Source organism: Zalophus californianus, chromosome 4 (genome assembly GCF_009762305.2).
Source record: "Zalophus californianus isolate mZalCal1 chromosome 4, mZalCal1.pri.v2, whole genome shotgun sequence".
Taxonomy (NCBI): domain Eukaryota; kingdom Metazoa; phylum Chordata; class Mammalia; order Carnivora; family Otariidae; genus Zalophus; species Zalophus californianus.
The window spans coordinates 106724365-106748082 of NC_045598.1; the positions used below are offsets into that span (position 1 = coordinate 106724365).

At 42.7% G+C, this 23718-nt stretch overlaps 1 protein-coding gene across 1 annotated transcript; it reads left to right on the forward strand.

Annotated features, from left to right (window-relative positions):
• The first annotated feature begins 10033 nt into the window (after positions 1 to 10033).
• Positions 10034 to 10330, forward strand: LOC113929114 (late cornified envelope protein 3C-like). Its single transcript, XM_027605794.1, has one exon. The coding sequence runs from the start codon at positions 10064 to 10066 to the stop codon at positions 10328 to 10330; it is 267 nt and encodes an 88-aa protein (XP_027461595.1). The 5' UTR covers positions 10034 to 10063.
• The last annotated feature ends 13388 nt before the right edge of the window (positions 10331 to 23718 follow it).

Consider the following 23718-nt stretch of genomic DNA (forward strand, 5'->3'; position numbering starts at 1 on the left):
GAAATGCAACTGACTTCTGTGCATTGATTTTATATCTGGCAACTTTGCTGAATTACTGTATCAGTTCTAACAATTTTTTGCTGGAGTCTTTTGGGTTTTCTACATAGAATATCTTGGCATCTGCAAAGAGAGAAAGTTTGACTTCTTCTTTGTCAGTTTGGATGCCTTTTATTTCTTTGTGTTGTCTGACTGTTGAAGCTAGGACTTCCAGTACTATGTTGAACAGTGGGGAGAGTGGACATCACTGTCGTGTTCCCGTCCTTTGGGGGAAAGCTCTCAGTTTTTCCCATTGAGGATGATATGGGTCTTTTGTATATGACCTTTATGATGTTGAGGTATGTTCCTTCTATCCCTACTTTCTTGAGGGTTTTTTATCAAGAAACGATGCTGTATTTTGTCAAATGCCTTTTCTGCATCTATTGAGAGGATCATCTGGTTCTTATCCTTTCTTTTATTAATGTGGTGTATCAGATTGAATTATTTGTGGATATTGAACCACCCTTGCATCCCAGCAATAAATCTGACTTGGTTGTGATGAATAATCCTTTTAATGTACTGTTGGATCCTATTGGCTACTATCTTGGTGAGAATTTTTGCCTTCATGTTCATCAGGGATATTGGTTTGTAATTCTCCTTTTTAGTGGAGTCTTTCTCTGCTTTTGGGGTCTAAGTAATACTGGCCTCATAGAATGAGTTTGGAGGTTTTCCTTCCATTTGTTTTTTTGGAACCATGTAAGAATAGGTATTAATTGTTCTTCAAATGTTTGGCAGAATTCTCCTGGGAGACCATCTGGCCCTGGACTCATTTCTTGGGAGATTTTTTATTACTGCTTCAATTTCCTTAGTGGTGATAGGTCTGTTCAGGTTTTTTATTTCTTCCTGGTTCAGTTCTGGTAGTTGATACATCTCTAGGAATGAATCCATCCATTCCAGATTATCTAATTTGTTGGCATAGAGTTGCTCATAATATGTTCTTATAATTGTTTGTATTTCTTTGGTGTTGGTTGTGATCTCTCCTCTTTCATTCATGATTTTGTTAATTTGGATCATTTCTCTTTTCTTTTTGATAAGTCTGGCCAGGGGTTTATCAATCTTGTTATTCTTTCAAAGAACAAGCTCCTTGTTTTGTTGATCTGTTCTACTGTTCTTTTGGTTTCTATTTCATTGATTTCTGCTCTGATCTTTATTATTTCTCTTCTCCTGCTGGGTTTAGGCTTTATTTGCTGTTCTTTCTCCAGCTCCTTTAGGTGTAGGGTTAGGTTGTGTATTTAAGACCTTTCTTGTTTCTTGAGAAAGGCTTGTATTGCTATATACTTTCCTCTTAGGACCGCCTTTGCTGCATCCTAAAGATTTTGAACAGTTGTGTTTTCATTTTCATTGGTTCCCATGCATTTTTTAAAATTCTTCTTTAATTTCCTGGTTCACTCATTCATTCTTTAGTAGGATGCTCTTTAGCCTCCATGTTTTTGAGTTCTTTCCGATTTTCCTCTTGTGATTGAGTTCTAGTTTCAAAGCATTGTGGTCTGAAAATATGCAGGGAATGATCCCAATCTTTTGGTACCAGTTGAGACCTGATTTGTGACCTAGGATGTGGTCTATTCTGGAGAATGTTCCATGGGCACTAGAGAAGAATGTGTGTTCTGTTACTTTGGGATGGAATGTTCTGAATATATCCGTGAAGTCCATTTGGTCCAGTGTGTCATTTTAAGTCTTTATTTCCTTGTTGATCTTTTGCTTAGATGATCTGTCCATTTCAGTGAGGGGGGTGTTAAAGTCCCCCACTATTATTGTATTGTTGTCGATGTGTTTCTTTGCTTTTGTTATTAATTGGCTTATATAATTGGCTGTTCCCATGTTAGGGGCATAGATATTTACAATTGTTAGATCTTCTTGTTGGATAGACCCTTTGATTATGATACACTGTCTTTCCTCATCTCTTATTACAGTCTTTGGTTTAAAATCTAATTTGTTTGATATACGGATTGCCACCCCGGCTTTCTTTTGGTGTCCATTAGCATGGTAAATCATTTTCCACCCCCTCCCTTTCAATCTGGGGGTGTCTTTGGGTCTAAAATGAGTCTCTTGCAGACAGCATATTGATGGGTCTTGTTTTTTTTTATCCAATCTGATAGCCTGTGTCTTTTGATTGGGGCATTTAGCCCATTTACATTCAGGATAACTATTGAAAGATAGGAATTTAGTGCCATTGTATTGCTTATAAGGTGACTGTTACTGTATGTTGTCTGTGTTCCTTTCTGGTCTATGCTGCTTTTAGGCTCTCTCTTTGCTTAGAGGACCCCTTTCAATATTTCTTGTAGGGCTGGTTTCATGTTTGCAAATTCTTTTAGTTTTTGTTTGTCCTGGAAGCTTTTTATCTTTCCTTCTATTTTCAATGACAGCCTAGCTGGATATAATATTCTTGGCTGCATATTTTTCTCATTTAGTGCTCTGAATATATCATGCCAGGCCTTTCTGGCCTGTCAGGTCTCTGTGCATAGGTCTGTGCCAATCTAATGTTTCTACCATTATAGGTTACAGATCTCTTGACCCGAGCTGCTTTCAGGATTTTCTCTTTGTCTCTGAGACTCGTAAGTTTTACTATTAGATGTCGGGGTGTTGACCTATTTTTACTGATTTTGAGAGGGATTCTCTGTGCCTCCTGGATTTTGATGTCTGTTTCCTTCCACAAATTAGGGACGTTCTCTGCTATAATTTGCTCCAAGATACCTTCTGCCGCCCTCTCTCTTTCTTCTTCTTCTGGGATCCCAATTATTCTAATGTTGTTTCGTCTTATGGTATCGCTTATCTCTCGAATTCTGCCCTTGTAATCCAGTAGTTGTTTATCTCTCTTTTTCTCAGCTTCTTTATTTTCCATCATTTGGTCTTCTATATCACTATTTCTCTCTTCTGCCTCGTTTATCCTAGCAGTTAGTGCCCCCATTTTTGATTGCACCTCATTAATAGCCTTTTTGATTTCAACTTGGTTATATTTTAGTTCTTTTATTTCTCCAGAAAGGGTTTCTCTAATAACTTCCATGCTTTTTTCGAGCCCAGCTAGTATCTTTAAAATCATCATTCTGAACTCTAGTTCCGACATTGTACTAATGTCTGTATTGAGTAGATCCATCGCAGTCGGTACTGCCTCTTGTTCTTTTTTTTGAGGTGATTTTTTCCATCTTGTCATTTTGTCCAGAAAATAGATGAATGAGAGAACAAAATGCTAACAGGGTAAAACGTCCCCAGAAAATATACTCTAAACAAATCAGAAAAGACCTGAAACGGGGGGGGGGGGAGGGAAAGAAAGAAAAAAGAAAAAGAAAAGAAAAAGATAAAAACAATCAAAAACAGAACAAAACCAAAAAACAGAATATGATCAAATATATCAGGCTGGTGCATAGATCAGTGCCACACACTAGATTTTGGGTGTATTTTGGTCTGTTAGAAGAAAGTGCCTCCCAAAATTTTAAAGAAAGAAAAACTTATATATTTATAAAAATAAGGGTTAATGCAATGAAAGGATGGAATATGACTGTAAAGATGAAAATTATAAAAGATTTTATAAAAGGAATTGATAAGATAAGAAGTTGTTTGAAAAAAAGAAAGAAGAGGATTTTAAAAAAAAGGAAGAGAATGTGATCAGGCAGGAGATTAGAACAAAGCCATACACTAGAGCTTTAGGGTATATTTTGATCTGTTAGGAGAAACTGTATATCAAAATTTTAAGGAGAGAACATATATATATATATGCCAAAAATAAGGGTAACTACTATGAATGGATAGATTATGACTCTAAAAATTAAAAAGAAATTTTTTTTAAAAAGGGATTGATAAGATGTTGGTTGAAAAAGGGAAAAAGAAAAATTAAAAAAAAAGACAGTTAAAGAAATTAACTTTGAAAGACTAAAGAATCATGGTAAAAAAGCCATGAATGCTCTGTGCAGTATTCCCCTAGCACTGGAGTTCTGCCGTTCTCATTGATCCGTAACCTTGGTCTTGGCTGGTTGTTCTTGCTGATCTTCTGGGGGAGGGGTCTGTTGCTGTGGTTCCCAAATGTCTTTGCTGGAGGAGGAATTGCCCCGCCCTTGCCAGTCCAGGCTAAGTAATCCGCTCGGGTTTGCTCTCGGGAGCTTTTGTTCCCTGCAAGCTTTCGGTATAGCTTTGGAAGACAAGAGTGAAAATGGCAGCTTCCTAATCTCCACCCCAGAGGAGCCAAGAACTCAGGGCCCCACTCCTCAGTGAACCCCCAGAGAAAAGCAATCACTCCCGTCTCCCTGGTCTCTGGCCACACTCCGTGCTCACGTGGCCTATTTCTGTCTCTGGCACACAACCTGGTGTGGAGTCTCCAAACCCAGCAGATCCCTGCAGTGCACTCCCCTGCTGCTCCTCCCAGGGGAGGAAGGAGAGTCTCCCCGGATCTGCTGCTTGTTGGGTCCCTGCTGGAAGAGCAGTGGCCTGACTGTGCCATGGATCACAGTTTATGGCAACCCCGAGCTGAGAGCCCGCGCCTCGGCTCTGTCTCTGCAGCTGGCTTCCCCGCTCTGATACCTGAGAGCTCTGCCGCACTCAGGCACCCCCGGTCTTCCTGTGACGCTGAGGGTCCTGAGACCACACTGTCCCCACAAGGGTTCCACTCCCCGTTTAGCCACTGGAGCAACATCTCTCAGTGGAGCTGACTTCTAAAAGTTCTGATTTTGCGCTCTGCTGCTCTATCACTTTCCGGTAGCTGGCTGACGGAGGCCCCCTCCCCCTCCGTCTATCTCCCGAATATCACCTCGGATTCACTTCTCCACATGTCCTACCTTCCAGAAAGTGGTCGCTTTTCTGTTCAGAGAGTTGTTGCTATTCTTTTCTTCAATCTCCTGTTGAATTTGTAGGTGTTCAGAATGGTTTGATCCCTATCCAGCTGAATTCCTGGGACCAGACGTAATCCAGGTCTCCTACCGCTCCACCATCTTGCTCCGCATCCCCCCCCCGTTCATTTTTTAGAAGGATATTATTTAATCTCCATGTATTTGTGGTCATTCCAAACTTTTTTTTGTGGTTGACTTCAAGGTTGATAACACTGTAATCTCAATCTTTTTGTACTGGTTGAGGCGTGATTTGTGACCCAGTATTCCGAAGAATCTTTCATGTGCACTCGAAAAGAATGTGTATTCTGCTCTTTAGGATGAAATTCTCTGAATATAGTTAGTTAATATAGAGTGTAATATTAGTTTCAGGTGTATAATATAGTGGCTGAACACTTCCACTCATGTTTATAGCAGCATTATCTACAATAACCAAATTATGGAAAGAGCCCAAGTGTCTGTGGACTGATGAATGGATAAGATGTGGTACATATATACAATGGGATATTACTCAGCCATAAAGAAGAATGAAAAGCAGAAGTTTTAGTTTTGATGAAGTTCAGTTTATGAAAGTTTTCTTTTGGAATCACCTCATTTTGTCATTTCTAAAAATCTTTTGTGTAACTCAAGTCACAAAGATTTTCTCTTATGCTTCACTCTTATGCTTCACTCTCTTATGCTTCTATAGTGTTTTGTTTTACCTTTTGATCTGTTATTGATGTTGAGTTAATTTTTGTATATAATAATTTTTACATATAATATGAGATATAATTTATTTTTTAAATACAGATGTCCAACTGTTTCAGCACCATTTGTTGAAATGACTGTCATTCTATTCAGTTGCCTTTGTACTGATGAAGGAAATTTTCAACTTTCAATATTTGTGGACCCTGATCCTGGGCTCCCAGGGAAGCTATACTTTTACCAAGGTCAGAATGACCTCACCAAACTTAAAAGCATGGGCTCTATTTCTGCCCTGAGCACACATTGTATGTCTGCTTCATTAGCAAACAACCTAAAAACATTTCAAACCAGAGATAAGAGTAAAAATCTCCTTCAGTTCTGTTCCCATATTCTGAAGCCTGCAACCTTGCACATACTAAAAGCATAAGATAAAATGTGTGATTTTCTGAAATATCCTTCATCAGGATGATTTGTAATTCTTGATATAACAAAAAACATATATAACCCTGTATTAAACATTTTTTTCTCTGGAGAATTATGTTTTTATTTTCCCTTTAGTCTGATGTGAATGTAATAGTGTCTCAACTATTCCAAGACTCTCCTTAGAATTGCTGGCCTAATTTTTTTTACATTTACAAAATAGGCATAATTTTACAAGTTATGAGTGTCTCACATAATGTGTAACCTAAATATAAGCAGGTTTTTTTCAGCCTGTGAGTACAAGATGACATCAGGGTAAATTTATTTGCCCAAATCACATTAGCTGGAAATGACCAACTATCTAAATAGTCACAAAGTGGCTTCATATAATTTCTTGGCATCTCCAGAGGGATGTGTCACATAGTTATAGAAGTACCTATGTCACCACACAGCTCTCATCACCACACAGTGCACCTGGCTTCTCCTGTCCTGACCCCACCCACATCCTCAATGTTCACCCTGCTTAGAGGAGTTAATGAGACTCCCCTCCTCACTATTCCCCTAAGAAAAGCATCCTCTATTCTAACATTTTTCATGAAATTCCTGGCTTTCTACTTTCACATGATGATGTGATACTAATAACAGGGCCTCTTCTATAATGTCTTAATATATGTGGAGGACATCTGTGACTCTTCTAGGGAGCTCTTTAGGAGTTGAGTGTATTTAGGTGCTGTGGTTTCAGGGTTGGGGCTTGCATTGAAATTCTCATACCAAGAAAAATCATAAACCGGCATCTTGTTAAAGGCTGAATCCATATGGAATGTTTTCAGTGGTTGTGAGGAGATACTTTACATCTCAAAAATGCTAGACACCATCTAAGTTGGTATATGGATGAGAATCCAGGATCAAATATCCTCAGATTAGAAGACTGGGTGGTATTTTCACACTCCCTCACACCATTTTTCTGAGAGATGCTGAGACGTTTGTCCTAGAGGGCTTCACACAGTCCTGCTCTTTCATGGTCCTGTCCCTGAGATGAGGGAGAAGAGTTTTGTGTTTCCTTCATTTCTTGTTCTTGATGAACTGAGGTTTACCTCCTCTGAGTGCAGTCAAGAGAAGATACATCAGAAATAAGCAGGGTTCCCTCTGATAGCTCAACACTATAGAGTATCGAGCTCCTGAGGCTGGGCTCAGCACTGACCCTCAGGGACCTGACCTTCTGGCCAAGGAGGAGCCACCCAGCCATGGCCTCACAGCTGTGCCTCTGCTATCAAGGACATGTGTTTGGTCTGCAGGCCTGTGGAACAGCTGCTCTGGAAGACATGTAAGGGCCTGTGAAGAGGGAGCTCCTCATTGACATGGATCTCAAGTCAGTAAGAAACAACTCCGGGACTAAAACAACTCCTTCTCTAAGACAAGAAAAACCAGGAATGGACCTGGAGGAAGCCACGCAGAAGTCCTTGCATTTCCAGGGAGAGGTAGAAATCTCCCTGCTCAGAGGCACCAAGAAACTTTGGAATTTCCCCAACCCCCTGAGACAGATGTGACTCTTCAGCTGTTGTTGCCTAATGACTCAAGATTAAAACCATGTAGACCAAAGGAGCCTTTGTACTTGCTTCTGTTGAACAAGATGTCAAAGGAAAACATCCATATTTGCAGAGATCTGAATCTCCAGACTAGATTAAGCCTTCTTCCTCTTACATACCCATAACGCCTACAATTTCTCTTTAGTGGACACCACAGCTGTAATTCACCATCTGTCTTCCTCCTCTCTGCTAGATTGTTGGCCTTGTGAGGCAGTCTGTTCTCTCTCCTCTGTCAGTATCCCCAGTACTGTGCAAGGTGCCTGATCCATAGCTGATGCTCCTTCCAAGTATATTAAATATAGGAACTGGGGAATTAATGACTGAATGAGAAGAAATTCAGGGGGGAGGCCTAGCAATAGGAGGATCAGGTCTGTGGGGAAAAAGACAATGGGTGATGTCCCTCTCCCAGTCACACTCCAAGGTCAGGTTGGACATTCAGAGGGGCTCCAAGTGTGATGTTAGCACCACTTCCATTAGGCTGATCTCTATATTATCACCCAAACCAGGACACCACTGGGTGGTTACACTGGGACATGAGTTGTAAGCTAGGACTTCCCAGGTGCACCAGGACAGAAAGTAGCCTTATTTTTGTGGTATTATCTAAGGCTTGCCCCACCCAGCAAAGCTGATGAAAATGGAAATGAGTTTCATGCTATTCTCTTGCTCTACAACCTCACCATGCAGTTCACATGAAAAATAGTGCCTCTTTTCATCCCTCATGTTTTGCTCTTTCCAATCCAGTATCTAATTGTGGGGTTCCCATGGTGTGAGGGAAGTGGCCACAAAACTGAATTGACACTGGGGCTGAAAGCATGGCCTCAGGGGGGTCCAGAGCCTCTTCTGGAGACAAGAGAATGTCAGGAGGATACAATTCCCTCCGCAGCAGTCTCACTACCTCCATTCCTGAGTTAACACCCCAAAGGCCCACCCACTACCAGTGCTTCCTCCATGGGGGTTTGAAACAACTTGTGGGATCCTTATGCTTCAGTGAGGGCAAGTTTTACAGTGCAGTGAGAAAAACAAAATCATCTAAAGGCAAGTAGATGGTCCTATAGGTTTTAATGGTTATAAGAGAACAAGACACATTCCCTATAAAGAATACATTCAAAATATCATTTAATTAACTGTGTGTACTGCTTTTTACAAGTTAACAATAGACCATGAACAGTTTTCTCTGTAAAAAATATAAATCCATGATATAAGGTCTTTTAATAGCAAAAATTATTCAAATCATAAATGATTACAGGTTTACGTAGTCCTAATCAATTTTCCTTGACTGTAACATGATATTATAATAGATTCAAATGTGCAAAGTTTTGAGTTTAGATGACTTCACTAAAAAACAAAAAAGTACACATTTTCAGCTCTGAGCATTTTATTTATTTGTCCATCAACACCTAACTTTGCTCTGCTCCCTTTATTCATGAAATTCCATGCTGCCCCCTGGGTGCCATGAGGTCATCTGAGGGGCTCACTCCCTGCAGATAGGGCTCTAGCACCAGTCCCCTATCTTGCCCATATCTAACTGCCAGGGCTTAGGAGGTAGTAGTGGATTACATCTGAAGGTCATGGTCACAGAGGTAACATGGAGATACTATGTAGATTAAATTACATTTATCACTTGGAATTTGTGTTATGATTTATTCATTTGCCTGTGTGTCCATCTTGGTAGACTTCTGAATACAAGAAGATAATTCTTTCCTATCCGTACCTGTTCCCAGGAGGGTATGTGGGAGAGAATCTATACTAAGGCATGTGAGCAGAGGAAGGAAGCAAGGAAGGAAGGAAGGAAGGGAGGGAGGAAAGAAAGAAGGCAAGCAGGAAGTAAGGGTGTTAGGCTCCCGGTAGGCCCCAAGGGGTTATATGTGGACAGTCATGTTTGCTGGCTGAAATTCATCCATTAGACATATGCAAGTGCCTGGGAAAAAGGCTGAAAGCCTAGTCCTGGGAGTGTGCCAGGTTGTCACCTTCCCTGGTTGTGAAAGCAGCAGCATGCTCTGGCCCTGCATCACATCACAACCCTCCCTCCCCCCGCCCCTGCACAGGATAAAAGGGCTCCTGCCCTGGGCTCCTCATCCACAGCCTCCTCAGAAACAGCCTTGTCCTGCCTCCTCGGCATCCCGTGAGTATCCCCTCAGCTGAGAGTGTTGGGAAGAAAAGCCCAGATCTGAACAGAACCAACAGGAAGGGGCCCAGACAGTGGGCAGCAACGGTGAAGGGGCATGACGGTGAGGAAAGAGTCACTGAGGCACCTGTCAGGGGGCTGTGAACCCGCAAAGCCACAGGTCTTCAGGATTCCTTCCATTCTTGTTCTGAGTATGTTGTCAGGGGTGCACACAGATCCATCTGGCATCCAAGTGCACGTGTCCCCTCCATGTCCCCATTTCTGTCCCACAGAGCTTGGCCTAGAAAGCAGCTTGGTCATGGAGACAAGTGTTTGACAAAACCCACAGGGAGGGGACTTTTCGTGAAGCTTCTGTGCTCATAAAGTTTCTTCTATTTGTTGAAGGTCAAACTCCTGCAGAGATGTCCTGCCAGCAGAGCCAGCAGCAGTGCCAGCCCCCTCCCAAATGCCCCTCATCGCCCAAGTGCCCCCCAAAGAGTCCAGCACAGTGCTCCCCGCCAGCTCCTGCTGTCTGTGCTCCTGGCTCTGGGGACGGCTGCTGCTTGAGCCACCACAGGCACCACAGATCCCACAGATGCTGGCTCCACGGCTCTGAAACCTGTGACAGTGGCAGTGGGCGGCAGTCTGGGGGCTCTGGGTGTGGCCATGGCTCCAGGGACTGCTGCTGACCCGGGATCCTGATGCTGAGACTCGTGATATGATAGGAAATGGAAATCTAAAATGCTTGGAAAAGACTTGTGTAATGCAGTCTTCCCTACATCCCCCTATCTCCCTTTCCTGGTTGAGCAGCTGAAATGTTCATGGATGTGGGAAGGAGGGTGAGCTCTCTGCAGGAGGCTCTGTTCGTATATCTTTTCCAGGAGCCCATGGTCTCCCCCTTCTCATTGCCTCACATTATTACTACCTGTGTCTGATCATCTAGAAAAATAAAGCTCTTTGTCACACCAACTTCTCTTTTTTATTGTTATGTTAATCACCATACATTACATCATTTCTTTTGATGTAGTGTTCTATGATTCATTGTTTGTGCATAATACCCCGTGCTTCATGCAAAATGTGCCCTCTTTAATACCCATCACCAAGCTAACCCATTCCCCCACCCTCCTCCCCTCTAGAACCCTCAGTTTGTTTTTCAGAGTCCATCATCTCTCATGGTTCGTCTCCCCCTCCAACTTACTCCCCTTCATTCTTCCCCTCCTGCTATCTTCTTCTTTTTCTTTTTTCTTAACATAGGTTGCATTATTTGTTTCAGAAGTACAGATCTGTGATTCAACAGTCTTGCAGAATTCACAGCGCTCACCATAGCACATATCCTCCCCAATGTCTATCACCCAGCCACCCCATCCCTCCCACCCCCCACCACTCCAGCAACCCTCAGTTTGTTTCCTGAGATTAAGAATTCCTCATATCAGTGAGGTCATATGATACATGTCTTTCTCTGATTGACTTATTTCACTCAGCATAACACCCTCCAGTTCCATCCACGTCGTTGCAAATGGCAAGATCTCATTCCTTTTGATGGCTGCATAATATTCCATTGTGTATATATACCACCTCTTCTTTATCCATTCATCTGTCGATGGACATCTTGGCTCTTTCCACAGTTTGGCTATTGTGGACATTGCTGCTATAAACACTGGGGTGCACGTACCCCTTCGGATCCCTACATTTGTATCTTTGGGGTAAATACCCAGTAGTGCAATTGCTGGGTCGTATGGTAGCTCTATTTTCAATTTTTTGAGGAACCTCCATACTGTTTTCCAGAGTGGTTGCACTAGCTTGCATTCCCACCAACAGTGTAGGAGGGTTCCCCTTTCTCCACATCCCTGCCAACATGTGTCATTTCCCGTCTTGTTAATTTTAGCCATTCTGACTGTTGTGAGGTGGTATCTCATTAAGGTTTTGATTTGCATTTCCCTGATGCTGAGCGATGTTGAGCACTTTTTCATGTGTCTGTTGGCCATTTGGATGTCTTCTTTGGAAAAATATCTGTTCATGTCTTCTGCCCATTTCTTGCTGTGTTCTTTTTTTAAAATTTTTTATTGTTATGTTAATCACCATATATTACATCATTTGTTTTGGTGTAGTGTTCCATGATTCATTGTTTGTTCATAACACCCAGTGCTCCATGCATAATGTGCCCTCTTTAATACTCATCACCAGGCTAACCCTTCCCCCTACCCTCCTCTCCTCTAGAAACCTCAGTTTATTTTTCAGAGTCCATCATCTCTCCTGGTTCGTCTCCCCCTCTGACTTAATCCCCTTCATTCTTCCTCTCCTGCTATCTTCTTCTTTTTCTTTTTTCTTAAAATATGTTGCGTTATTTGTTTCAGAAGTACAGATCTGTGATTCAACAGTCTTACACAATTCACAGCGCTCACCGTAGCACATATCCTCCCCAATGTCTATCACCCAGTCACCCCATCCCACCCACCCCCGACCACTCCAGCAACCCTCAGTTTGTTCCTGAGATTAAGAATTCCTCCTATCAGTGAGGTCATATGATACATGTCTTTCTCTGATGACTTATTTCACTCAGCATAACACCCTCCAGTTCCATCCACGTCGTTGCAAATGGCAAGATCTCATTCCTTTTGAAGGCTGCATAATATTCCATTGTGTATATATACCACCTCTTCTTTATCCATTCATCTGTCGATGGACATCTTGGCTCTTTCCACAGTTTGGCTATTGTGGACATTGCTGCTATAAACATTGGGGTGCACGTACCCCTTCGGGTCCCTACATTTGTATCTTTGTGGTAAATACCCAGTAGTGCAATTGCTGGATCGAATGGTAGCTCTAATTTCAACTGTTTGAGGAACCTCCATACTGTTTTCCAGAGGGGTTGCACCAGCTTGCATTCTCACCAACAGTGTAGGAGGGTTCCCCTTTCTCCACATCCCTACCAACATCTGTCGTTCCCTGACTTGTTAATTTTAGCCATTCTGACTGTTGTGAGGTGGGATCTCATTGAGGTTTTGATTTGGATTTCCCTGATGCCGAGCGATGTTGAGCACTTTTTCATGTGCCTGTTGGCCATTTGGATGTCTTCTTTGGAAAAATGTCTGTTCATGTCTTCTGCCCATTTCTTGATTGGATTATTTGTTCTTTGGGTGTTGAGTTTGATAAGTTCTTTATAGATTTTGGATACTAGCCCTTTATCTGATATGTCATTTGCAAATATTTTCTCCCATTCTGTTGGTTGTCTTTTGGTTTTGTGGACTGTTTCTTTTGCTGTGCAAAAGCTTTTTATCTTGATGAAATCCCAATAGTTCATTTTCGCCCTGGCTTCCTGTGCCTTTGGTGATGTTTCTAGGAAGAAGTTGCTGTAGCTTAGGTCGAAGAGGTTGCTACCTGTGTTCTCCTTTAGGATTTTATTGGACTCCTGTCTCACGTTTAGGTCTTTCAACCATTTGGAGTCTATTTTTGTGTGTGGTGTAAGGAAATGGTCCAGTTTCATTCTTCTGCATGTGGCTCTCCAATTTTCCCAACACCATTTGTTGAACACACTGTCTTTTTTCCATTGGACATTTTTTCCTGCTTTGTCAAAGATAAGTTGACCATAGAGTTGAGGGTCCATTTCTGGGCTCTCGATTCTGTTCCCTGGATCTATGTGTCTGTTTTTGTGCCAGTACCATACTGTCTTAATGATGACAGCTTTGTCATAGAGCTGGAAGTCCGGAATTGTGATGCCGCCAGCTTTGCTTTTCTTTTTCAATATTCCTCTGGCTATTCGGGGTCTCTTCTGGTTCCATACAAATTTTAGGATTCTTTGTTCCATTTCTTTGAAAAAAGTGGATGGTATTTTGATGGGTATTGCATTGAATGTGTAGATTGCTCTAGGTAGCATTGACATCTTCACAATGTTGGTTCTCCCAATCCATGAGCATGGAACGTTTTTCCATTTCTTTGTGTCTTCTTCAATTTCTTTCCTGAGTATTTTATAGTTTTCTGAGTACAGATCCTTTGCCTCTTTGGTTCAATTTATTCCTGGGTATCTTATGTTTTTGCGTGCAATTGTGAATGGGATCGACTCCTTGATTTGTCTCTCTTCTGTCTTGTTGTTGGTGTATAGGAATGCCACTGATTTCTGTGCATTGATTTTATAGCCTGCTACTTGACTGAATTCCTGTATGAGTTCTAGCAGTTTTGGGGTGGAGTCTTTTGGGTTTTCCACATACAGTATCATATCATCTGCAAAGAGTGAGAGTTTGACTTCCTCTTTGCCAATTTGGATGCCTTTGATTTCTTTTTGTTGTCTGATTGCTGTGGTTAGGACTTCTAATACTATGTTGAATAGCAATGGTGAGAGTGGACATCCCTGCCGCGTTCCTGACCTTAGGGGAAAGCTCTCAGCTTTTCCCCATTGAGAATGATATTCGCTGTAGGTTTTTCATGGATGGGTTTTATGATATTGAGGTATGTACCCTCTATCCCTATACTCTGAAGAGTTTTGATCAAGAAAGGATGCTGTACTTTATCAAATGCTTTTTCTGCATCTATTGAGAGGATCATATGATTCTTGTTCTTTCTTTTGTTAATGTATTGTTTCACGTTGATTGATCTGCGGATGTTGAACCAGCCTTGCAGCCCAGGGATAAATCCCACTTGGTCGTGGTGAATAATCCTTTTAATGTACTGTTGGATCTTATTGGCTGGTATTTTGGTGAGAATTTTTGCATCCATGTTCATCAAGGATATTGGTCTGTAATTCTCCTTTTTGATGGGATCTTTGTCTGGTTTTGGGATCAAGGTAATGGTGGCCTCATAAAATGAGTTTGGAAGTTTTCCTTCCATTTCTATTTTTTGGAACAATTTCAGGAGAATAGGTATTAATTCTTCTTTAAATGTCTGATAGAATTCCCCTGGGAAGCCATCTGGCCCTGGGCTTTTGTTTCTTGGGAGATTTTTGATGACTGCTTCAATTTCCTTAGTGGTTATAGGTCTGTTCAGGTTTTCTATTTCTTCCTGGTTCAGTTTTGGTAGTTGATACATCTCTAGGAATGCACCCATTTCTTCCAGGTTATCTAATTTGCTGGCATAGAGTTGCTCATAATATGTTCTTAAAATTGTTTGTATTTCTTTGGTGTTGGTTGTGATCTCTCCTCTTTCATTCATGATTTTGTTGATTTGGGTCGTTTCTCTTTTCTTTTTGATCAGTCTGGCCAGGGCTTTATCAATCTTGTTAATTCTTTCAAAGAACCAGCTCCTAGTTTCGTTGATCTGTTCTACTGTTCTTTTGGTTTCTATTTCATCAATTTCTGCTCTGATCTTTATGATTTCTCTTCTCCTGCTGGGTTTAGGCTTTATTTGCTGTTTTTTCTCTAGCTCCTTTAGGTGTAGGGTTAGGTTGTGTATTTGAGACCTTTCTTGTTTCTTGAGAAAGGCTTGTATTGCTATATACTTTCCTCTTAGGACTGCCTTTGCTGTATCCCAAAGATTTTGAACAGTTGTGTTTTCATTTTCATTGGTTCCCATGAATTTTTTTAATTCTTCTTTAATTTCCTGGTTGACCCATTCATTCTTTAGTAGGATGCTCTTTAGCTTCCATGTATTTGAGTTCTTTCCGACTTTCCTCTTGTGATTGAGTTCTAGTTTCAAAGCATTGTGGTCTGAAAATATGCAGGGAATGATCCCAATCTTTTGGTACTGGTTGAGACCTGATTTGTGACCTAGGATGGGATCAATTCTGGAGAATGTTCCATGGGCACTAGAGAAGAATGTGTATTCCGTTGCTTTGGGATGGAATGTTCTGAATATGTCTGTGAAGTCCATTTGGTCCAGTGTGTCATTTAAAGTCTTTATTTCCTTGTTGATCTTTTGCTTAGATGACCTGTCCATTTCAGTCACGGGGGTGTTAAAGTCCCCACTATTATTGCTGTGTTCTTTTTAATTACCTTAGCTGGGCCATTGCAAGACATCTCAGCTTCTGCCCTATACTCAAAAGCCATTTTGAAGGCCGAAGACCTCACTCACCACCCACAAGTGAAACCAATGACAACATCTGGACACCTCACTCCCATCAGGGCAACAGGGAATTGATAGCCAAAGGTATGACATAAGTCCCCTGGACTTCTCACACACTTACATTATAGCAGGTATCATTTTAGCTCATAATAACTTCATTACTTGTCTATACGATGCCTGCTACACTGCAAGATTCTTTTTTTTTTAAGATTTTATTTATTTATTCGTAAGAGACAGAGCAGAGAGGCAGAGGGAGAAGCAGGCTCCCCGCTGAGCAGGGAGCCCAATGCAGGACTAGATCCCAGGACCCTGGGATCACAACCTGAGCTGAAAGGCAGACGCTGAACCATCTGAGCCACCCAGGCACCCTACACTGCAAGATTCTTAAGGATGGGAACTGTGTCTTCTACATTTCTGAAATGTTCACTCACTACATGTTTGAATGAATGAAGAAAGGAGGAATGAATGAATGAATGAATGAATGAACAACTAGCTTCTGAAAGTCCTGAAGATAAGGGCCAGATATTTGGGCCATATAGGGACTTCCTTTCTCCCTTCTAACAGAAAATAAAAATCTAGGCATCTAATGAGGAAATGTTGAAGGCCTGGGCTGGGGAGTTTGAAGATCTGTTACTCAGATTATAACCTATCACTGTCACCACACTCCACACCTCAGTATGACTAAATCAAAGGAGGGAGAAAGAAAATTTGGGGGGTGATCAGTAATCACCTTGAGTCAGGTCATCTCTGCCTGAGACTCTTTGTATTTCCCTGCTGCCTTTAGATAACCTAAACTGTGGGCTGAGGGTTTTAGGGTAAGGATCTGCAATTGTGGTAAATGTGTAAGAGGGCTGGATTTATAGTTATATGTACATTTATATTTATATATCAATGTGATGCAATGGTTTACCTTACTCTTTATTTCCTCTAGGATCACTGGACTGAGATGTCCTGTCAGGATAAACCAACAGCAGTGTCAGCCCCTCCCAACTGCTTAACCTTCAAGTATCCTTTAGAAGTTTGCCTCTATGTTTCTTCCTGTTGTGGTTCCAGTTCTGGAGGAAGTTGCTATCTGAGCCACTATGGGACCCACAAATGCCACTGACAGCACCATCAGAACATTCTGGAGGCCACAGCTGATGCTACAGCTCTGGTGGCACCTGTTGTGTGGGTCATGAGGACCACAGAGCGTCAGTGCTGGAGGAACCAGAGGAGCAAATACCTGTCCCAGTCTGGTACTTCTCTTCCTCTTTTCCTCTGTGTCATATCTAGGGCTGAGCTTTCAAGATGGCACTCTCAAGGGTCTGAACGAGTGCATGAAGCTCATTCCTTTTGCTTTCCACAGGTCTGTGTTACTTCCAATTTATGCCACTGTCTCTTGCCTTGTGGAGTTATATTCTCCACTTGAGCACCATCTGATTGTGGATTGCATTTGTGCCACTCCACTACCCACCTTCTCCTTCCCAGACAATCCAGGGCTTTTCCTTCCTCCTTTGCTGCCCAGAGAACAGCCCTGTGCTTCATGTGATGGGGACCACAGGACCAGACGAGGGGGAGAAAATAAGTTTTCCTCCACTCAAAAGGAGTCTCTGGAAACTGAGTCAGGTAAAAATTCAGGAATCATCAAGAAAAGTCTTCAGGTGTTTTGACCCTGATGTGAGCAGGACTCTGCAGTCATAGGGCATCTTTTCTGCCCCCACTCCCTCCTCTTCTTCGTGGAACTCCTCCCCATAGACCCAAGCTCTCTATCCTGCATCTGCCAGGCCCACACACTTAGAACCCCTTAGTTGAGCTTCCTTCTAGGCCCCTATTTCAAACTTTTCACTTTTTATACACTACAACCTTTCCTCTCTCAATCTTCATTTGATAGCTGGTTTACTGCTCCTCTCCTCCATCCACTTTGGCCTTGTTTTTGCCCATTTCTGATTCCCTGTCCCTGTCACTTGGTCATTCAGTCAGGGAACCCAGAACTATGTTCTTACAGGAACTCTATGAACAGACCCTGGGCCTCCCAACATCACATCAAATCTCACATCATTTCACACAGATAAACTCCAGGCTTTCATTCATCTGTCCTCACCAATACCTCTGCCTAACCCACTTTGAGCCTAATGTACAAACTCCCAAAGGCTCTTGTGAATTGGGTTTTGTAGTGGGTATAAGCTGCTATGTTACTGTTCCTGAGACAGGCTTCTGCACCTAGTATTGCCATGCAGCACTGGGGTAAAGACATGCAACAGAAGGCCATGCAACTCTGGGGTAAAGACACAGACACTAGAAAAAAGTTGCAATGCGAAAGAAAAGCTTTATTTTTTCACAGGGACATAAAGAAGGAGAAAGGAAGCCTTGAGCTCCTGGAGACCAGCAGAATATCCCCTGTGGGATAACACTGGAAATCCTCAAGGAGTAGCTCAGTGAGAGAGAAAGAGGTGACAGGAACAAGATGCACCACCCGAGGCTGCTTACAGTCATTTTGGAGCTTTCTTTTTTCAAACGTTTTTATTTAATCTCATGACCTGGGTCAGCAACCGCCCCCGGACCCGGGGCCACAGTTGGAGTCCCCGAGCTACGGCCACTACCACTGTGGCAAGAGTGGGGCATCCATGGGACCTGCAGCTGCTGCAGTGGCTCAGGCAGCAGCCTCCCCCAGAGCCTGGAATCCAGCCCACAGGGTGCTGGAGGCGAGCATTGTGCTGGGCTCAGGGGGCACTTGGGTGACAGGCACTTGGGAGGGGGCTGGCACTGTTGCTGGCTCTGCTGGTAGGACATTGTGGTGGGAAGGCAAGGAGTCTGGGAAAACAAAACTAAAACAAAATGCATGTCAATTCAGAGGCTTCAGGCCAGTGTTTCCTCATTTAGCTCTACATCCTTTCCCCTCAGCTCAATTGCTCCCCAAATCAAGAGCAGAAGGGAAATGGAAGCTGTCTGGAGTTACGTGGGCCAATATGCTCTCTGTCCTGCCAACCGCTCTAGCTGTATGGGAAAGCCAGCCTGAACCACTGCACGCTCCCCACAGCAGGTCGGCCCCGCAGATGCCCGTGAACAGTGCCGCCATGTGGACATTTGGTGCACACAGCAACACTGCCCCTTTTCTCTCTGCACTGGTGTGAGGAGGATGGAAAGCACAGCTGGGTGAACAGGCAGGGAGGGCATGTCTGTCAAGACAAGGAAAAGAGAGATCCTGAGATCCACTGAATCACAGAGCCCCTGGCATGGCTTGTGGACTCTTCTTCTTCACAATCTTGTTTTTCCCATCCCCTGCTGCCCACCCTGGGTCTTTTTCTGCCACCTCCATCCTGTTTTCTTGCTTCCTTCTCCTTGCTAAGGAACAGACACATCTGCTCAACCCTATCAGCTCAGGCTGTCCCCAAGCTGGACACTTATTTGATTCTGTAGAAGCAGAAGGCTCTTCCTCAGGCAATTGTGGACAGAGGACCCCAGGACCTGAGCCCCTGTATACTGAGCATTATGATATGCAGCACAAGTATGTGTCCTTCTTCTCAACCCAAGGTGACAGTACTACATATTCCCAGGACGAGGTTTTCCGCATTTTTCTAGGGACATATTTTGAGGAATGACAAAAAGGAAGCAGGCAATATCGATGACAGTCCAATTACCCATGGCACAGTCCCACTAGCTGCCATTCCACTTTTATTTGTACGTTTGCACTCAGGATATATCCTTGTTGGCATCAGTAATATGGAGACAAGAAAACTGCTCTTGGCTGGCTCAGAGTCTCTCAGAAAGACTGATGGACAACTGAACAACTACATAGAGTCCATGTACTAACTGATTCAGCACAGTTGTGTACAAAGGCATTAGGCCAAAGGCCACTTTGAGGGCCAATCTTCCACTTCTCTGTAGATTCCCTCATGAAGTGAAGTTTTAAGGGTGTTGATTAAGCTAAGCTTACTGATCTTGGAAGCAGAAGAATGAAGCTGTGACCATGGCTTGAAATTCGTAGCCCTTAAGAGAACCCGTGGAATCTGGAATACAGTGTGGGGGTGGGTGAGTGGGAGAGGAGAGTGTCAGGATAGGTGTTGATGGAGGAGTAGGATGATGTGAAAATGTGACCTTCATCTGTGGGCCTAAGAGAAATCACAATTAATGGAAAACAAAGAACATCTGTTTATGGTTGTCTGTGGGGTGTGTGGAATTGAATCCAGTTCTATATATTATACTGATAATTGATGAAGATTTTGTTAGATTTGTTGATAATGATGAGATTGATAGAATTGTATGCATTTCACTTAATGAATAATCCCTGAGGTTTGTATATGGTAAATTCATGTGAACTGAATTTTATTTTCCATTTGGTTTAAATTAAATTAATATTTGCCATAAATTCATCATTGAATTCCATTGTATTAATATAATAAAATATGTTATAGCTTCCAAAGAAAAACCACTTCATGAATTGAAAAGAATTTTTTATTATACTATATGTTTCCAAAGAAAATCATCACAATTAAGATGGTATTAAGTTTCTAATAATCATGAACTTGAATTTTACTGTAATTTTAAACATAACATTGTTTTGGTCAGAGTAAATGGAAAACTATAGAATCGGATACTTCTTCTTAGGCACAAAATACAATGTAAGGGGATGTTAGTTCCTTCTTCCCATTTGCCTGTTGCTCCACTTTGAACAATTATGATACCATGACTTTATTCAGGGATTTTGAGGAATTGTTAACAGGGAATAGGAATTCAGATGGGGAGCTGGTGAAAGGCTGGGGCAAGCCGAGATGCCCTTCAACAGATGAATGGATAAAGAAGATGTGGTCCATATATACAATGGAATATTACTCAGCCATCAGAAAGGATGAGTACCCAGCTTTTACATCAACATGGATGGGACCGGAGGAGATTATGTGAAGTGAAATAAGCCAAGCAGAGAAAGTCAATTATCATATGGTTTCACTTATTTGTGGAACATGAGGAATAGCATGGAGGACATTAGGAGAAGGAAGGGAAAAATGGGGGGCGGAGAATTGGAGGGAGAGATGAACCATGAGAGACTATGGACTCTGAGAGACAAACAGGGTTTTAGAGGGGAGGGGGGGGGGGGGGAGCCCGGTGTTGGATATTAAGGAGGGCATGTACTGCATAGAGCACTGGGTGTTATATGAAAAAATGGATCATGGATCACCACATCAAAAACTAATGATGTATTGTATGGTGACTAACATAACATAATAAAATTAAAAAAAAAAAGGCTAGGGCAAGCATGCATGTTTTTAGAAACATACTACTGGACCTGTGGAATGGGGTCCTCAAGGTGCTATGTTCTGATTTACCCTCAGAGCTAGGCTGGAAGTGACATTGCCTTTATGTTATCAAGAGCTCCCACTCACTCATTCCACCCTGCCATGGAGATACTGTAATTAAAAGAGACCATAAAAAGGATGAAAATTGGCACTTGTGGAATGCTGGATTATGTGGTGTGGCTCAGGAAAAGAGGGAGTGGAAGGAAACATAGCTCTATTTGCACTGCCATTCCGACTTCGCCAGTGGAGCTGGGCATGAGAATATAGCAAATGGAGGGGCTCGGCCTGAGGGGAAGGGTGCCATTGGGGAACCCTGGGCCTTTTGCCAGCTCAATTCTTATCTGTGTCCCTACCTTATATTACACAAGACTGAGATCTAGCCTTAGCCATCACTTGCTTTATGTTCTGGAACACTTTCTCATTAATTTATCCTCATGCCTTTTTATTGAAAACCATTTGTTGGGCATCAGCTGTAGGCCAGACACCACACTCAGCATCAGAGATCTAGCAGTGAAAGAGACAGACACCGCCTCTGTCTTCAAAGAACTTGGTAACCAGCCAATAGGACAAGAATCAAACACAACAGTGATGTATATTCATTCCCAAAGAGGAAATTCACCTCTTTTGTGGGGGTGAGAGGCAAACCTAATCTAGAGCTCAGATGGTTCCAGGAGTCGACACTGTCTTTTTTCATCATCCATGGTTTTTAGGAACAAGTACAGACTATTTTCAGTCCAAACTCAGGTGATCTTGGGTGTTTGCCAGGTAAGAATCAGGGTGTGATGCAAATCACATAAATTGGTCAAGAACTAACAGATTAAAACATCCCAGAGACACTAGATGCAGTTGTTCTTATAGAATGCAATGGATTTATGGGTCACATTCCAAAGTCCTGCCCTTGGCTTCCTACATTGTTGTTCTTATGCCAATTGCCTTCCATCTCTTCTTTCTGGAGAAGAGGAGTCATAATCCCCACTTCAGAGCCCACCCTCTTGATGATCAGATGCAGAGAGGCAGGTGTCCTGGACTGACAAGAGTGTCTTCTCAATTCCAGGGTGAGGGCAACTCAGGTGTGAAATATGGCAGTGGAGCGCTCATCCCTGGCAGTCCAGACACTCCGCAGTCCTGTGGGCTCAACCTAGTTTGGCTAATTGAAACTTTGGAAAAGCTCATCATCTGGTTAAGTCACATGGTGTAATAGGAAAATGTGCAGCATTGCAGATTTTTTATGCTCCTTTCAGTTGTCTTTATGAAAAGGAATATTGAATTATAGGTAAAGACCAAGCATTATAGATTTAATTCCAGGAAGTGCATCTTGACCAAGATGGGTCAGTGACAAACTAATCAACCAACCAAGGACCTCTGAACAACACAAGCACATCTGAAACATTTTTTTGTTAATCAATCCCTTCTTAGTTCAAGTCTTCCCCATCACCGAGACCATCTATAGCTTGTGAAATCTAGTTAAATCATTTATAAAGAAGGGGAAATGAGAGAGCCTAGAAATCTGTCTTGGCTTACAATTTGAGCATACTTTTCCCTGGTTTCCACTCTGGGTCCTAATTACCCCATCTGGGATATAAGCATAGGCCCATTTCTACTGAAAATGTTCCTGATTGACTCTGAATCAAGCTCCAACAGGGTTTTGAAGGCACACACATTGTTTTATAAGGATCATGGCTTGATTCCCAAAGCTGAAATAGGAACCAAAATGCCTCTCTTTCCACAGACAACATGTACTGGTAGAGCCCTATGGGACTTACCTATGCAGTGGCAGGACTGGCCCTACCATCTTCTATCTTCACTGCCCCTGTCTCCCGCCTACATTCTAACCTATGTAAAGGGGAGACTAAGAAAAGAGAAAATTTTTCACATAGCAGGTCATCATCTTGGCATTTTCTTCTCCCCCCCATGGGGTAAAAGGAGGAGGATGCTCTTTGCATAAAAGTCAGATGCAGCTCACCTGGAAATAGCTGTGACCTGAAAACAATCCATTCCTTTTTAATTATCGATGGATAGATAGCTCACATTTGAGGGTCCACTGGGTTTCCCTTCCATGACTCTACTGACCCTGATGACACCACTGAGAGTAATTTTTATCACCTGTTTTAAAGTTGAGGAAACCGAGAATGAGAAAAGTTAGGTGATTTTCACAAGATCACATGGCTAATAAGTGGCAGGCCCAGGATTCTGTCCCAGGTGGATCTCACTCACTTCTAATCCAGACTTTTAACAATGATGGTGTGGATGTGCATGTACACGCATACACACCCGTGCATACACACACACACAGACAATCTGCCAGGGTGGCAGGGACACAAGCAGAGACACGCAGAGGTTTCTGGGGGTCTTCATCCAAAGCAGGCTGTCAGGGCATTAGGACAGGAGGGGCTGGGGGGCCAGGTGGATGTGTGAGGGACAGGCAGCTGTAAGGAGAATGAAGTGGCACTGATGGTGGCAATGTCTGGGCCCTGCGGGGAGGCAGGGAGCAGCTGCCAGGCACCACCTGTCACAGGACCATGTGGGTGGCAGGAGGTGGTCCCTGCATGCCCAGGTCCTGTCTCACAAGCTGGGAGCTGAGCTCAAGACTGGGATAAGAGGACCCCCTTGAATCTGTTCACTATGATATCCAAGAAAATCTCTCCCATCTCCATAAATAATTAACCGCAAACCGTTAACAACATCTTTTTCAGAATGCGCATTATTATGGGAGGCATTCCAAAATCCTACTACGAAACATGAATCTATGTTCTATCTGAAGTTTAAGCGCTTGTCACCTACCTTAGAAATATTCTGAAACCAATGGACATTATTTC